The sequence below is a fragment of the Stenella coeruleoalba genome (genome assembly GCF_951394435.1).
Source record: "Stenella coeruleoalba genome assembly, chromosome: 21".
In the NCBI taxonomy this organism is placed as follows: domain Eukaryota; kingdom Metazoa; phylum Chordata; class Mammalia; order Artiodactyla; family Delphinidae; genus Stenella; species Stenella coeruleoalba.
In genome coordinates this window covers 3217300-3235357 of record NC_137167.1, presented here as the reverse complement: position 1 = coordinate 3235357, position 18058 = coordinate 3217300, and the positions used below count along the sequence as shown (strand labels likewise).

General features: G+C 43.1%; 1 protein-coding gene across 2 annotated transcripts; it reads right to left on the bottom strand.

The window, feature by feature from the left end:
- Positions 1–586: 586 nt before the first annotated feature.
- Positions 587–15268, bottom strand: CHRNA6 (cholinergic receptor nicotinic alpha 6 subunit; the record flags this gene model as incomplete). 2 transcript variants are annotated; one of them, XM_079909460.1, is made up of 6 exons in its annotated part: positions 587–718; positions 2773–3751; positions 3853–3962; positions 4684–4728; positions 13390–13529; positions 15190–15268. In XM_079909460.1, 6 exons carry the CDS (start codon positions 15266–15268, stop codon positions 587–589), a joined length of 1485 nt encoding a protein of 494 aa, XP_079765586.1. The 2 variants fall into 2 exon arrangements, with proteins under 2 accessions (XP_079765586.1, XP_079765587.1); XM_079909461.1 differs by lacking the exon at positions 4684–4728.
- Between the last annotated feature and the right edge of the window lie 2790 nt (positions 15269–18058).

Sequence of the window (18058 nt, the reverse complement as noted above, 5' to 3'; positions counted from 1 at the left end):
TCAACTCTACTTCAATAAGATTTTTTAGAAGGGGAGTAAATACAGCCTGTTGGTTAGACTGACTACCTGCTGTTACTTTTTTACTAAATAATGTATCGAATAATGCTGCAGTGTGTGCTCTACATCACAGAGATGTGCAGGAGAAAGCAAGCATACACGAGTTCACAGGTGCTGCAGAGGTCAGCATGTCCAAGCTCCAGAGTTTCACGTCTGGCAGGTGTCATTATACTGAGAAGCCCATAAACTGGAGAAGCAAAAGAAGCTCTTAGCATGGCTTGACTTTGATTCCACGGTTTGCTGTTCTGTGGGTCAGTCACGTCCCCGGAAGCCAAACGTGTACAGACAAGAGAAGCCTGCAGGTGCTGCCAGCTCTGGGCTCCAGTGTCAGATCCCAGACACTGGGATCATAAAGTACTCCTCTGTGCCCCAAGGGAGGGCATCCAGGCTCCTGGTTGGCAATAAAGTCCTCTTTTTCCATCTAGATGGGGACTTGGTGCGAAGCTTTCTATCCCTTTCCTTGTGGTGGGGGAAACATGGAACAAACACAGTGTCTTGTAAGTTTCTGAAGATAAAGGGAAAATCCATCTTACGAATGTCCTGTGTTCCCCAGGAGTGGCTGGAGAAACAGCCCTGCAGTTCCAAACACGCAGATGATTATAAACACCCACAGGAACACCCTGTCCACTACCATGGCCACGTATTTCCAGTCGTCCTCTACCTGAAAGACAAAAGTCAAGCAGCTGTAAAAAAAAATCAAAACCATGGGAGATAAGCTTTGTCTCATAAATAAGCTGCTTCCTTTTCACAGAAGATTTCCTGGCAATTTTAAAGCAAATATCCCCGTGATCCTGGTTAACCCGTGTCTCCTCTGTAGCACACAGGGAACTTCCGTTTGTCTGCAGAGGGTGGGTGCGTGCGCTCCATCAGTCCTGGGACAGCGGGCTGCAGAGTGAGCAGGCTTATGTGGGCACACAGGACCTCTCCTGACTGCAGGCAGCACCCCAGAAAGAGCTGCTCGGAGAGCTCCACTTCTGCGTTGACTGGAAAAAAAAATGCATAACCTAACAGTTGAGAATTATGTTTTATTCAGTGGATTTTCTGAGGAATTCAAGCCCGGGAGGCAGCCTCTCAGATCGCTCTGAGGGACTGCCCTGAAGAGGTAAGGGAAAAAAAAGTCAGGGCATAGAGGAAGTTTTGCAACAAAGACCAGGTAGCCGGAACATCAAAAGATTAGTTGTAGAGCATTTTGTTGCATTTGACTGCAACAGTAATCCTTTGATGTTCTGGCCACCTGGATTTTGTGGCAAAACCTCCTATATATCCTGGTTCCCCCCTATCCAATCTCCTGAGGTAAACCATAATGGAAAAGAATACCCCAAAAATGTATATATGTGTATAACTGAGTCACTTTGCTAGGCAGCAGAAATTAGTACAACATTGTAGATCAACTATACTTCAATTTTAAAAACGTTTAAAAAAAGATTACTGTTAATTAAAGAAAACCAGACATCTCAAGTTAAGGAATTTAGCGCTTTTCTATGTATGGGAAGAGGCAAGAGTCTGGGTTCACGGAAATCATTCCTTTGATATGCAACTTAGCTCTCTAGGGCCAGCATCCTTCTTTCCTCCACCCTGAATCCCCTCAGGGTGCACAGCTGGGGGTGACTGCAGTGGTTGATGGCTTGACAGTTGCAACGTCCTTTATTAATAGGACAGGTGACATTTCTCATCCACTCTTGTCATGGACACCACGGGACAGTCTGACTCCTTGGCAAGTCTGGGAAATGGGTTTGAGGCAGGGGGTGTAGGATGTGCGATGTGATGGGCCCCCCCCCCATCAGGAATAGGTGGCCCTCTAGAACTCGGGATCACGCTGGTCAGGGAGAGCTCGTTACATCTCTCATGTCCTTCCTGTTCCCGACCTCCAAGAGCCCTACCTGGTGGTGATCAATTCAGCAGCAACTGTCCCCTAGTTTGACGAAGGTGTCACAACAGAGGGGAGTCCTAGGCTCACCTGGCCCCGATGTACCCCCTCCCTGACCTGTGTGACATGCAGCCCATGTCCGCCTCAGCACCAATGGGTGGACTTCAGGCCTGCAATGTCCTTTCATTAGGAGATAAGGATGATGGCTACTGCCATCAGGTCAGACCCAGACCCCTGGCGGCAGGAGTTTTCAGAGGCCCCCCAGCTAGTCATCCTGATGGTATGGAAAATTGGCATAAAGTTCTTGAGCTCTCTCTCTCTGGAGGATGAGGAGGTCCGAGCTGCTATAGTTAGACTCTGGGCCACAGAAGCGGACTGTGTTGATGCTAAAAATAACCCTGAGGTTCATTCAATCAGCACCTGGATCCCCGTCAAGTGGAGTAAGTGGGATTGGAGCTGCCGGAGGCTCACACCACCTTCCTCCCAGGCTCCCAGACTGTGACCAGCCCTGCAGGCTTTCCTCCTGCCCCTCAGCCGGCTTTTCCCTCTCCCACCCTTCCTTACGCAGGGGCTCTCAGTTTAATAAACCAAGGTTGCCCTGAGTGTTTATTTTAACCAGATTTTACTTGAGTTGACATTTCTGGAGGCAGAGATTTGCTCTGAGGCTACACCTTACCCCACCCCCTCCGCAGGGCGGTTCACCCATAACTGCATCATCACAGGACTGGCTTTTAGGGCACCACTCCCTGACCGTCTTGCAAACAGAACTCACATTGAAGATCTGACATGTCTATGCAGGGCCCCCAGGCCTGCTGCGGGTGAACAGGCTAGAAGACCCATACATTTACCTCCTTTATTTCATTTTGGTTCTTCATGTTTTCTGCTATGAATTGAACACTATCAATTACATCTTCGACTTCAGGTGAGGGCTCCAAATTTTCAGTCGTCCGTTGTAAAGGCTGATGACTTAACCGTCTCTTGCTGGTGGCGATCTCCCTGGACTTACGACAGTGGCAGCATTCTTTAAGAAGTTTGGGCTCTCTGCGACGATCGAACTTGACTTTGGCTGGCCTGCCAGAGAAGCCTTCGGGGTTTTTGTCATATCTTGTCCCCTTCCTCTTGTCCAGAGGCCTCCTCATCATCAGGATCTGGGGTAAGAGCCGGAGGAAGACTGCCTTCACCCACGTGGGCATGGTATGTGTGGTCGGGGTGCGGTAGTGGGTGTTCAACACAAACACCGTCACCACGATGGACAAGGTGATGAAGATCATGGTGAACAGCAGGTACTTGCCCACCAAGGGGATCACGAGAGACGTAGATGGGATGGTTTCTGTGATCACCAGCAAAAACACTGTCAGGGAAAGCAGAACTGAAATGCAAAGCGTCACTTTTTCACCACAGTCAGAAGGAAGGTAGAAAACCAACACAGTTAGAAATGAAACAAAGAGACAGGGGATGATCAGATTAATGGTGTAAAACATCGGCAATCTTCTAATGTAAAAAGAATAGGTTATGTCTGTGTATATCTCTTCACAACAGTTGTATTTTATGTCATGCTTGTAGCCAGAAGCATCGACAATTTCCCATTCACTGTTTTCCCAAAATTCATCCATGTCCACTTTAGAGCCAATGATTAGAAGATCAATTTCAGCTTTGTCATAGGTCCAGGAACCAAATTTCAGGGAACAGTTTTGATGATCGAAAGGGAAAAAAGTGATATCCATAGGACAGGAGCTCTTAAAAATAGCTGGTGGAGTCCAGGTTATCATACCATCATATTTAAGAAGAGCTTTTGTCTTGCCTTTGACTTGGAAGTTGCCGACAGCACTGCAAAGTAAACCAGACACCATTAGTAACACCCTCTGTGCTTTGGGTCAGCCTGTACCAAAGGCAACTTTGGAAAGACACTGGCTGTCAGATGCCCATACTTGTTGTAGAGAACAATGTCAGGCTTCCAGATCTTCTCCGCAGGAACGCGAAGAGTCTCAATGCCATCGTATTCCACTGGGTCCCAGCGCAATTTATAATCATTCCACATCTAAAGGGAATAGAAGTCAGTTTTTAAAAATTCTCGACTTTCTTCCAATGTTAATTCTATGTTGGTTCAACAACTTTTTGAAAATTTTCTTATTTAAAGAGTTGGTTTCCTACCAAAAGTTGGAAGATTAAATCCATGGGGAACAAGGTAGCTGAGCTGATTTGGGGTAAATATAGATATTAGATAAGTATCTATTGATTATTAATTAGCTAGCCAAGTTTACAGGCTCAGCTTCCATATTCCATGGACTGTGTTCCATCTCTAGTAGCAATCCATTTCTAGTATTAAAAAGATAATTCAAGTGTATGATGATGGGTTTGTTACAAAATCTGCATAAAAGATTGAGACAGGAAGGAAGAACAAGATGGTATGACTGATAAAACCAGACGGTGGGAATCTAACCCAGAGCAGGATCAAAGAGTGGTCAAGAATCTGGCTCTGGAGCTCGAGATTCAGACAAAAATAGGAGACTTGAGAGCAGAAACCACCGAAGCAGAGTCAGAGAGAACTCTGTCACTAAGTTCTGCAGCATGAAGCCTCCACCCAGCCAGCCGTTACCAGATTGAACTTTGGGCTTTGGAGCTAGTTAATATTTTATGCTCTATCATAAGCTGGAGATGCAAAGAGGGAGTGCTAGTGGATTTTATCCATTTGACGTTGTTAAACTGACACACAAGTGTGACACAATTCCAAGAGAAGAACGTGTGACATAGACACGTACGTGACGTAGCCACAGATTGGTTTCCATGATCTGGTTTACTTCATCCTGGGAAGAAGAAACAATATTTTTTAGCCTCAAATGTACTTGCTAATAGAAGTGAATCTTAGAGCAAAAATTACAACTAAAAATAGCCAATCTGAGTTATTCATGCTAACGGAGGGAAAAAAAGCAGACTGAAAAGGCAATTTATAAAAGGCCCAAAATACAATATTTCCACACTGGTCCCAACCCTGTTGACTTTGAAATGTGGCTTTATGACTGTCTTTCAAATCTGATTGAAGTCCCACTTCTGTGAAGCCTTTCTGACCACTGCAGCCCATAAACATTTCTGATCCCATAAAAGGAAAGAAGGGAGAGAAGAGAGAGTGGGAGGGAGGGAGGGGAAGTCCTGCAGATGGCGATGGGTATCATTGCTTTTGCTATCTTCTTCCTCAGCTGTGCCCCAGCACCCTCTAGGTCCTGAGTCCTGAGCCCCACTGCCCCTCAAGGTGTCAGCCTCAGCTCACCATGGAGTTCTCCAGCTGGAACCTGCCATTCCCCAGGGCACTGCTCCCACACACACCACTGCCGATTGCTTCAATCATTCATTAACAAGTATTTATTGAGTGCCTACTGTGCGCTCTATAAATGCTGGGGCTACAGAAGTAATCAGGATGGAAAATATCCCTACCTACATGTGCCTAAGCTATTAGCTGGGGAGACAGAAAATCAATAATACATACATGGTATAATGTAAGATAGTGATAAGTCCCATGCAAAAAAATAAAGAGGGATTGAGTGGTGTGTGTGTCTGCACACACACGCACACACGTCTCTTTTAGACAGGATGATCCAGAAAGGTTTGTCTTAGGAGGTGGTTTAAGCAGGTACCTAAATGACCTGCAAAGAGTCCTGGGTCTCTTGAATAAAAGCATTCCAGGATGACATGCCAAATATAATATGTTCCTAATCAGCTGCCACCTCTCAGTGGAGCAGCTACTGAAGACACGTCCAGAACCTTCAGCAGTCTCAGAGCGCAACACTTGGAGGCTATTGATGGTCACACAGTGGCCGGCAGTGGGTTCCCAAAACTTACCAACCTTGTTTCCCCAGACACATGAGCACCTTCGAGAGTAAACACCTCACACTGGCTGAGGAAGCTGTGGCCAGGGCTGGACACCAGCCCACTCTGGTTTGCTGCTCTGCAGTTCTCCATGCCCCCCAGAAAACGCTACCTGGAGACCTCACCAGCTTCCTCCTTCAAAGGGATTTGTGTCAAGTCATGATAAGCCCCAGGGTTTTAAAAGGTCAACAAAAGGAGTTACATTCATGGTTTTCTATTGGTCAGGGCAAGCAAAGAAATGGACTATTACTTATCCATGACTTTACAATTACCCAAGTCTAAGGACAGTGTCTTCTGCTCATACCTTGTGACCAGCAGATTCAAGCAGGGGCCATGTCAATAAATCCATTGGCTGTCAGTCAGGAATGGACTAGCTCTAGCAGTCCAGAAATGTCTTGGAGGTAACAGTCATAAGCATCTTCCAATAACTGCTTCCTCTCTGTCCACTAATACACTGTTTAAAGAACTAGTGCACACTATGAACTAGAACGTTGTATTCTGAGAATTAAAATCATTTGGCAATATCATCCCAACAGTATTCCTGCCTCCCCATCTATACTTCCACAGCCTGGTGAACCTCCATGTGGTGTGGACCTGCTTCATGGTGGATGGACACCCTCAGAGGTGTCAGCCAAGTTTATGGGTCAGGACCGGGTCTGGAAAGTCGCATTCTCCATCCAATGCCAGATTGCACCTATGGTCATGGGAACTGCTATCAGACAGCCCAGCTGAAGGAGACCAGAGACCCACAGTACAATCCCACGTTCCTGGGACCATCACCCTGCGTCCCCTTCTTGGGAAAATAAAGTAGTTGACACCTGGTTCAATTAAAGGATTGGAGTTACAATCTCAAATGGACTAGATTCTGGAGAGCAGCAACAGACTCAGAGACTGAGATCAGAAAGGCCAGGTGGGCTACATTTTCAAAGCCTTCATGTTTGTCATGTCAGATATGCCAGGCCATCGAAAACACTGGGCAGGGCCTTTGTCCTGGCTCCATGAGGGGGACAGTGGAACTACACTTACTCTGAAGATCATCCTCTCATTAGACTTTGTGGCCAAGTTCATTCTATGCAGCAGCAAACACCCTTCCATGTAGAGCTCTCTGGTGCTCTAAGGCCAAGCCTGAGGCCCAAACAGCAGCAGACGGCCTACAGTCTTCTAGAAGGGAGTTGGTAATTGTGCATCTGGGCTGTACTGCATCACAGTCACTCCCAGACCTCACCATGGCTCAGTGACAACAATGAATATGGCCCATAGGGACTTCTGGTGCCCCACATGAGGACAAGTAGACTCTAATACACCAATAAGAATTGCTGTATTAATACTGGACAAAGCAGATGCAGAGGGAAAAAATTACTAAAGACAAAGAGGGACATTACATAATGAAAGAAGGATCAATCCACCAGGAAGACACAATGATCCTGACCATATATGCACCAAACAGCAGAGTCTCAAATTATATGGAACAAAAACTGATAGAGCTGAAAGAAAAAACAGACAAATCCCCAATTACAGTTAGAGACTTCAATATCCCTCTCTCAGCGACCAACAGAACTCAGTAAACTCAACAGAATCAGCAAAAATAGGGAAAATCTGAACAACATAATCAACCAGCAGAATTTAATTGACACATAGAGATACTCCACTCAAACACACCAGAATACACATTTTTTCAAGTATGCATATAATATTAACCAACGCAGAGCATATCCTTATCATAGGCTATGAAACAAACCTCAACAAATTTAAAAGAATTGGAATCATAGTGTGTTTCTGACCATAATGGAATCAAACTAGAAATCAATAACCAAAAGACAACAGGAAAATCTCTAAACCCATGGAAACTGAACTGCTAAATAATCCATGGATCAAAGAGAATGTCTCAAAGGAAATTCTTTAAAACGCATAGAGCTGAATGGGAACAAAAATACAATATATCAAAATATGAGGGACATAGCTAATAAAAGTGCTGAGAAGAAAATTTATAGCTAAATGCTTACGTTAGAAATGAGAAAAACTCTCAAGTCAATAACACAAGTTTCTACCTCAAGAAATTAGGAAAACAAGCACAAAATAAACCCAAAGCAAGTACAAGGAAGGAAAAATAAAGATAAAACAGAAATCAATAAAGTTGAAAAGGAAAACAATAAAGAATATCAATGAAACAAAAGGCTGATTCTTTGGGGGAAAAATAACAAAATTGATAAACCTTTAGCCAGACTGACAAAAATAAAAAGAGAGAAGACACAAACCACCAATATCAGGAATGAAACAGGAGCTATCATTACAGATCCTATAGCCATTAAAAAGTTAGATAATACCATGAGCAACTTTAATTTTATCATAAATTTGTCAATTTAAAAGAAATAGGCCCATTCCTCAAAAACCACAAACACAAACTAACTAACAAGGACCTACTGTATAGCACAGGGAAATATACTTAATATTTTGTAATAAACAATAAGGGAAAAGAATCTGAAAAGTGATATAAATAGACAGTCTGAATACCCTATAGCCATTTAAGAATTGAGTTTATAATTAAAAAGCTGCTGGAAAAGAAATCTCCAGGCCCAGTAGGTTTCCCTGAAGAATTCTACCAAATATGTAAAGAAAAATCAATACCAACTTTCCACAATTTCTTCCAGAAAATAGAAGAGGAGGAAACAACTCCAAATCCTTTATGTGAAGCTAATATTATCCTGACACAAACCCAAAGACATTATGAAAAAAGAAAATGACAGATCAATATCTTTCATGAACTTAGATGCAAAAATCATTAACAAAATATTAGCAAACTGAATCCAACAATGTATAAAAAGTTATACACCATGACTAAGTGGGATACAAGACTGGTTCAACATTCAAAACTTAATCAATGTAATTTACCATATCAACAAACTAAAGAAGAAAAACCATGTGATCATATCAATTGATGGAGAAAAAGTTTTTTGTTTTTTTTGTTTGTTTGTTTTTGTTTTGGCGGTACGCGGGCCTCTCACTCTTGTGGCCTCTCCCGTTGTGGAGCACAGGCTCCGGACGCGCAGGCCCAGCGGCCATGGCTCACGGGCCCAGCCGCTCCGCGACATATGGGATCCTCCCGGACCGGGGCACGAACCCATGTCCCCTGCATCGGCAGGCGGACTCTCAACCACTGCGCCACCAGGGAAGCCCAAGAAAAAGTTTTTGACAAAACTCAACATCAATTCATGATTAAAAACTCTGTGAAACTAGGAATAAAGGGAAATTTCCTCAACTTGATAAGAGCATCTACAAAACAGCTACACCTAACTTTATACCAAATGGTGAAAGACTGAATGCTTTTTTCTTAAGACTGGGAAAAGGACAAGGATGTCTGTTGTCGCCACTCTTACTCAGCATAGTACTGGAAGTTCTAGCCACTGAAATGAAGCAAGAAAAAGGGGGAAAAGGCATAGACTGGAAAGGAAGAAATAAAACTATCTCTATTTGCAGATTATAAGGTTGCCTACAAAGAAAATCCCATGGAATCTATAAAAATGCTGAAACTAAGTGAGTTCAGCAAGATCTTAGGATACAAGATCAATATACAAAAGTCTTAAAATTCTATATACTAACAATGAGCATGGAGAAACCAAAATTAAAAGCATAATAGGGCTTCCCTGGTGGCGCAGTGGTTGAGAATCTGCCTGCTAATGCAGGGGACACGGGTTCGAGCCCTGGTCTGAGAAGATCCCACATGCCGCGGAGCAACTAGGCCCGTGAGCCACAACTACTGAGCCTGCGCGTCTGGAGCCTGTGCTCCACAGCAAGAGAGGCCGCGATAGTGAGAGGTCCGTGCACCACGATGAAGAGTGGCGCCCGCTTGCCACAACTAGAGAAAGCCCTCGCACAGAAACGAAGACCCAACACAGCCAAAAATAAATAAATAAACAAATGTGGGGTTTAAAAAAAAAAAAGCATAATACTATTTTCAGTCACTCCCAGATAAAACAAAATACTTACGTATACATGTAACAATACATGTATGGGATCTGTGTACTGAAAATTGCAAAATCCTGAAGGAAGAAGAGCTAAATAAATGGAGAAACATCCCGCATTCATGGACTGGAAGACTCAACAGAGTAAAGATGTCACTTCTCCCCAAACTTATCTGCAGGTTTAATGCAGTTCCTATCAAAATCAGGGCAATGCTTTTTGTGGACATAGGCAGCTTATTCTAGGCATAGGCCGCAGAATAGCTAGGACAATCTTGACAAAGAAGAACAAAGTGGCAGGAATCACTCTAGCCAATATTAAGTCTTACTCTACAGCTACAGTCATCAAGAGAGTGCAGTGTTGGTGGAGGGATAGTCACACTGATCAATGAAACAGAATAGAGGACCTAGAAATAGACCCACACAAATATGTTCAACTGATTTTTCACAAAGGTGCAAAACCAATTCAGTGGGGAAAGGATTGCCTTTTCAACAAATAGTGCTGGAGCAATTGGACACCCACAGGTCTAAAAAAAAAAATCTAGGTCTCATATCTTATATAAAAATTACCTCAAAATGGATCACAGTCTTAAACATAAGACATAAATAAAACTTTTAGAAAAACATAGGAGAAAACCTATAGGATCTGGGATAAGGCAAAGAATTACTAGGCTTGATGCCAAAAGCATGACATATAAAAGGAAAAATTGATAAATTGGACCGCATCAAAATTAAAAACCTCATGTGAAAGCCCATGTGAAGAGGAAGAAAAGATAAGCTACAAACTGGGCTAAAATATTTGCAAACCGCAAAACTGGCAAAGCACTTGCATCTAGAATATAGCCAGAACTCTCAACACTAAATAGTAAAAACAAACAATCCAACGGAAAATGGGCTTAAGGACGTGAGCAAACATTTCACCTTAGAGGATATGCAGATTACAGATAAGCACATGAAAAGAGGTTTTATATCATTAATCATTAGGGAAATGCAAATTAAAACCACAATGAGATATCGTTTCATACCTAATATAGCTCAAATAAAAAACAGTGACAATACCAAATACTGGCAAAGCTGTAGGTAAACTGGTCCCTCACATATTGCTGGTGGGAATGTAAAAGGGTACAGCCATTCTGGAAAGCATTTTGGCAGTTTCTTTTAAAACTAACACACAACTACCACATGACCCAGGAATTGCACCCCTGGGCATTTATCCCAGAGAAATAACGATTAATGTTCACCCAAAAACCTGTACACAAATGTTCATAGCAGCTTTATTTGTAAAAGACCAAAACTGGAACCAGCCCAAATGTTCTTCAACCAATGAAAGGTCAATCAAAGTGTGCTCCATCAATACCATGGAATACTACTCACAGTAAGAAGAAATGACTCACCAAACTTATTGTGGCAACCACTGCGTGATGTATGCATGAAGTCAAACCACTATTCTGCACACCTTACTTATACAGTGTTGTATGTCAAATATATCTCAATAAAACTGGAAGAAAAAAATGAAGAAATGAACTATTGATACAAGCAACAACTTGGATGAATCTCTAAAGAATTATGCTGAGTGGAAAAGCCAGTCCACAAGGTTACATACTGTGTGATTCCATTTATGTATAGCTTTCCTGAAACGACAAAATTTTAGCAATGAAAGATACAGTAGTTGTTGCCATTGGTCAAAGAAAGTATACAAGGGCTCTATTATTTCTTACTGCAAGTGAATCTATGATTATTTCAATAAATAAAATTTCAGTTAAAAAACTACATTTCTCAAGACTCTCTTGCAGCTAGTGGTGGTCAATGAGCTAGGAAGCAGAAGCTGTCAGTAGGACTTCTAATAAAACTCCTTAAGGAAGTCACAGATGTCTGGTATGTGTCCCTTTCTCTCTTGCTCCTGCTTCTTGCCAAGAATGTGAATATGATGAGTGAAAATCAGCAGTTATCCTGGACCACAAGGCAACACTGAGGGAAGAAATCACATGCTAAGGATGGTGACATAGAAAGATAGAAGGAACCTTGGTCCCTGTCACAGTTTATGCTTTTAGCATCATAGCTCATGTGATTAACATCCTCAGGAGTTGTGCAGTGCACAACCTGGGCAACCAAACACCGTGATGCAACCACTACCACGAAGCCACCTGGTATTAACCTGGGCTGTTAATCTTTAGATTTCTATTACATAAGAAAGAAATAAACTTGTTTTATATAAGCTGAGAGAGCATGTGTGTGTTTTTCAATCTCTGATAGCGGCCAAATGCAAATACCAAAATCTGTATTTAGCAATCCTCCACCCACCATCTTCAGAACAATGTCCTGAAAGGGTGTATAGATCATGGATTTGAAGTGATGATGTATCACAAACTTTAGGGGTCACTCAGTCCAGTTCTCCATTCATAACAGCCCGATTCATACCAAGTGTGGCTTCCAGCCTGGTAGGAGACCAGTAACCAGTGCTAAGTTATTTGAGGGGAGAGGGGAGGCGGGATCAGAATAGGTACTAAATAAATGTTTATTAAAGGAATTAGTGGGCCCATTTAAGTGAGATAAAATGTCTGGCTTACTTTTTTTTAAACCAGTATTTATCAGCATATACACACTTCCAGCTTGGGCCAGAAGCTAGAGGATCAGGTCAGGGTCAGCCCAGTCCACTGGGAAACACGGACTGGAGAAACATGGTGAGCCCGGACTTCATATCCATAACTGAGGTCTTCCCCCAGGTGCACCTGGAGCCACCACTGTTTCTCCAGGCAAAGCTGAGAGGAAGGAGGCACCCCCTGCCTCCGTCCAGGGTCTGGGCTGCTCCCTCGGTCTGTGCACCATTGTCTCAGAGATGCTCGGGACGTCCCTTACCCCTTACGTCCTGAGCCTGCCTATTCCTGGAACTTGGTCCAAGTCCAGTGCCTCAGACCAGCCTGCGCCCTGCCATGCCTTGAAGCCCAGAACCCTGTCCTCTGTTAGGGTATCGGGTCCCACACCTCCTCTCTCAGCAACTAGGGTGTGAAGATTATTCAAAAGAAAGAACTCTAGTCCTCTTTGCCCCTTAAACAGGGTAGCAATAAATTAAACTAAGATCTCCAAATTCCCATCAGATTTTCAGGGCTGGATGGAACCCTATGTGAAACAAGGTGAATTTTCTCTTTCTTCTATAACAAAGGAGACTTAAAGCAATTCTTCTTATACGGAGTCAAAAGAGCATGAGCTTTGGGGTTGAACAGTGTTGATTGAACCCCAGTGCCACCATCTGTAACTGTATGACGTTGGGAAAGTTTCTTATCTGAGATTTCCTCTCCCCAGCTGTAAAATGCAGATGACAGCCACTAAGTGTGGACTCTGGTGCGTAATAGGTGCACAATGAAGTTAGCTCCCTTTGTATTCCCCCTTCAAATGCCCCTGCGCTTCTTTGTTTCATAAACTGGTTCTGAGAGCATTTCCAGAAAAACATCGCCTTAAGGAGAATAATGACAGCAACCCTGGGAAGAGTGGATCCCTCCCAACGGGCTGGCTTTGAAGGGCAGCACTCTGTAGATTTTTGCCTGTTTGTGTTCAAAAATCCCTTTATTTACCCAGTGCAGTGAGTGGGAATTGCTTGGACCCTTCAGAGTTGGGGCCTCTGAGGCCTCGTGGTGCCCACCCTGCACTTACCACGTCGGCCAGCTGTGTGATGGCCACTTCAAAATGCACAGTGACTGGGTCAGAAACGTTTTCCACGGGCCTGATGAACTGGTTATAATGAGCAAACAGTTTGTGAAAGAGCCTCTCCTCGGACGCACAGCCTGCACATCCTGCGGCACCATACAGAGAGAGGGGTTAGAGAAGCAGAAAGGATGCTGGCTGGTGGGGAGGTTCCAGGGGCTTCCATCCGGGAAGGCGGGTGCAGGACACCAGCTTCCCCCAGCACCACTGCACCTGCCCCTCCTGGCCATGCTACTCCCCTTCACCACCGAGATGAAAAGAGTAATGCCGGCATCTCAGGACTAGTGCGCTAGCAAACCAAACGATGTTGGTAAGAGCACTTCTAAAGTCTACGGCAGCACAGTGTAAAGGGATAGGTAGACACAGGCTTGAGCTGTTCAGTTGTGTCACTGAACAGAACTCTCCGTCTTACTGATCCGGTAATTAAAGAGAAGTCCTGCCCTTTCTTGTCAAAATACCGATCTGACTGGTCTCTGTTTCTACAACCAGCAGGGTGTGTAGCTGGGCAACCTTCTTCAATCAAACTTAAATAACTAGTAATTTCATTAAGGTCTTAAGCCCTCCTCCTTTTTAAAATCAACTTTGAATTTCAGTTCTTGGAGATGTGTGAGAGTGCAAAGTTTTTAAGGAAAATTTACTTAAAATATTTTTTATAGAATCCCCAAAGTTCTTAAACAATAGCACTTTCAGTCATTAAATTTAGACAATAATGTAACGCATGTCTCTTTGTATTTTCCCAAGAATGCACTAAATGTAGGTTACTTGCTTTCATTTGACATAATTCATCTCATTAAGGCCCCCTCTATATTTTTCCTTATAGAATTCAAATTTGATACCTGAAATACTATTCTATAAATTTCCCAAAGGGATTTATACCCTGAAAGAAAAAGAATTTAAGGGGCTGAACAACTCATTAGGCAAAAACAAAGGAAAAGATAGCTGTTATATTACTAAATAAAAAATGTTGTTTGACAGATGCATTTGGAAACACTGAGATTTCAGCAGGAAAGGGCAATTTTAGATGTAAAACATCATTTTCTGCCATCCTAATTAATAAAGATAGAAATATTGCTACATAAAACAGATAATTAAAAAATCCTCCTGTTACCCATTTTCCTCCTTTGAGGTTTTTCTTTTCCTTTGAGACATTTCAGATAAACCCTCCTTGAGTCTTGACAAGCAAGTCCCTGCAAAGCCGACAGCACGTGGAAATGTGGCTTTGTGGACATGGACAGAGCAGCAGCTGTCCGTTTCTAAGCCTTAACTTTGAAAATGAATGATCTTACTCTTAGGACACATTTCCCAAAATGAAGATGATTACCTGCAAAATGGAAGGGTTCACAGACTGAGGAATAGTATCAGCTAATAAACCACAGTTTTGAAAAAATATTAAATACAGGTAAAGAACTTGAATACATCCATAGTGGAGATGGAGAGAAAACTGTACCATTGTTATTTTTGCCTATTTTTCATTGGGAAAATAAAACAAAACATGGTTTACAATGTTTCCTTGTCCTCCCCATCCCATCCCCCCGAAATCTCATTTTACATGTTAAGCCAGCCAACTAAAAATGAATAGATTAATTAGCAGTTATAAGAGGAGCAATTCCTGTGCAGACACTCTACATATTGATCCATAGCATATCTCATCTCTGCTCAGTCAAGCACGACTAGAAAAGGAGGAAAATAATACCAGGAAATACACGTAGCTAAAAAGGGAATATGAGAACAAGCAGAAATAAAACCTACCTCTGAAGCAAAGTGTGAATACATACCACCAGAGACACAGCCCAAAGTGAAGGAATCCCTGTCCCTCGCGGGGCAGCATGTTTAAAACACACTCTGATTTCTTTTTCTAGTCAAAGGATTGTGGAAAACAAAGAGCTATCAGGCAGCCACTCACACCGGACCTTTAAATCACCAGAGTCCCCTGCAGTCCAAGTGTCTTCTGTGAAATGAAAACCTTCATAAACATAACATGGTCGTTCCCAATATCAGAGACTAAGGTCAACCAAAAGGGCAGATAAAAAGGACTCAATCTGATGTCAGATGAGTCAGCCCATTTCCTGACACCCTACATCTCTTCTCGTGCAGGAACGAGAGAAGCAGGATGGGGGTGTTGGGCAGACAGCACCGGGAGGGGACAGAAAACTGTGATGTGCTTAGTGTACCTTTGTAGTGCATCTTTTCCCAGCCCCGGTCCTGAGGGGAACAAACACACGTCTCCTGAGCTCCAGCTGTAGGTAAAGCACCTGCCAGGTCCCGACCAGTGTATTCTGATTCACTGAGATCTCTAGCTCATCAGGGCTTAACCTTGTTACCAGAAAACATTGTAGAATAGGAGTCCTGGTAAAGTGCGCCTCACAGAGAACAGGATTGATTTGGTTCTGTCTGACTTCTAATGCCTCGTCCTTCTGAGTTTAGGAATCACCCTCCAGGACTAGAGATTAGCTGTCTGAGAATGAGAAGAACAAATACTGAACACAGGATGCTGTCTAGACGGTTCTATGTTTATTTATACATCCTTGTCACAAACTGGTTTTCTTATCATTTGCTTCTTTCCTCTATAAGTTTAGTGTCAGTAACATTCTGATGAGTTAGGCCTTCTGGTCAGATTTTGGTGTTGGTTAAAGGGGAGTTAGCAACAAAATGAAAAGGCAACCTACAGAATGGGGGGAAATATTTGCAAACCATGTATCTGGAAAGGGGTTTATATCCAAAATATGTAAGAAACTCATAAAACTCAATAGCAAATAAATACATCCCAGTTGAAAAATAGGACCTGCACAGACATTTTTCCAAAGACACAGACGGCCAATGGGTATATGCAAAGGGGCTCAGCACCACTAATCATCAGGGAAATGCAGATCAGACCACAATGAGCTATCACCTCACACCTGTTAAGGTGGTATTATAAGAAGAAAAGAGGTAAGAAGTGTTGGTGAGGACGTGGAAAAAAGGGAACCCTTGTGCATTGTTTGGAATGTAAATTGCTGCAGCCACTATGGAGAACAGTTTAAAGGTTCCTCAAAAAATTCAAAAATAGAACGACCATATGATCTAACAATCTCACTTCTGGGAATATATCCAAAGGAAATGAAATCAATTTCTCAGAGAGATATCTGAATTCCTACGTTCATTGCAGCATTATTCACACGATATGGAAACAACCTGGTGTCCATCGATGGATGAATGAATAAAGAAGTTGTAATATACATATACATATATGTGATGGAATATTATTCAGCCGTGAGAAAGAAGGAAATCCTGCCATCTGCGACAACATGGATGAACCTGGAAGACATTATGCTGAGTGAAATAAGCCAGAGAAAGACAAATACTGTATGATCTCACTTTTGTGTGGAATCTAAAAAGGTCAAACTCATAGAAGCAGAGCGCAGGACGGTAGTTGCTAGGAGCTGGGGTGTGGGTAACGGGAAGATGTCGGTTGAAGGGTACAAACTTACAGTCACCAGATGAACAAGTTCTGGTGATCTAATGTACAGTACGGCGGTGACTACAGTTATCGTATTCTTGACATTTGCTACGAAAATAGACCTCAAGTGTTCTTACCACCTCTCCATCACACACACACACACGCGGTAACTGAGTGACGATGTGTTGGGCTGATTGTGGTGAGCATTTCGCAATGGAACATATGTTAAATCATCACATTGTACGCCTTAAACATACACACTTTTTATTCATCAACTATACTTCAATAAAGCTGGGGGAAAGGAGTCAGAGCCTAAGATGGTCTCTCAGGGACCTCCTATCAAAACATTCCATGACATCATCACAGAAACTGTACACTTGGCAATTGTGCAGACTTCAGACTAACGGTTTCCCTCAAAATTCTATTGGCCTCCTATCTCTTGTGGGAACGAAAAAGGAACGATCATTTATTTAGCACCAAACTTAGACCGGGCATTGGGCTGGGTGCCTCAGATATGTCACTTTAAGATGTTACTCAAATTCTCCTCTTAGCAGATGGGCTTTTTGTCCTTTGCTGAAGTGTCCTGTGGAGTTTGCAGAGAGAAGGCGTCAGGACAACACTTTATCATTATGGATAAAAAGCCACCTTACATCCCCAAATGGGGCAGTGCCTCCCTAGTTTTTAGGGTAAAACCCAAATCAGGCTGGCTGTTTTCAAAGCTCCAACACTTTCTATTGCCCAGACTTTGATTGGTTTGTTCTTCACACTTTCTAATGGATACAGTCTTTCAGGAAAACTGTGGTCTCAGGTCTTTTGTTTTATCCAACCATCCTTCTCTGTGGCCATCACCTGTCAGCATAAAGAACCCCTGTAGAGGAAGGATTCTCTGGGATGGTCCCCCTTTCCTCCAGGAACCTGCAGGCATCTGTCCTTGTTGCCAAGGACAACAAGGGGTGTCACAGAGGAACCTCACCAGAGGGGAGGAGTGTCACAGAGGAACCTCACCAGAGGGGAAGGAGGCAGAGGAAAGAATGTGGACTTTGGAGTCAGACCCGGATTTGGACCCTGGCCCTGATGCTCACTTGGCGGATGCTGAGCAAGTTACTGAAGCTCCCTCAGCCCTGTCCTCATCAGAGAAATGTGATTAAATTTGGTAACATAAATCGTTTAATCTCTCCCTAC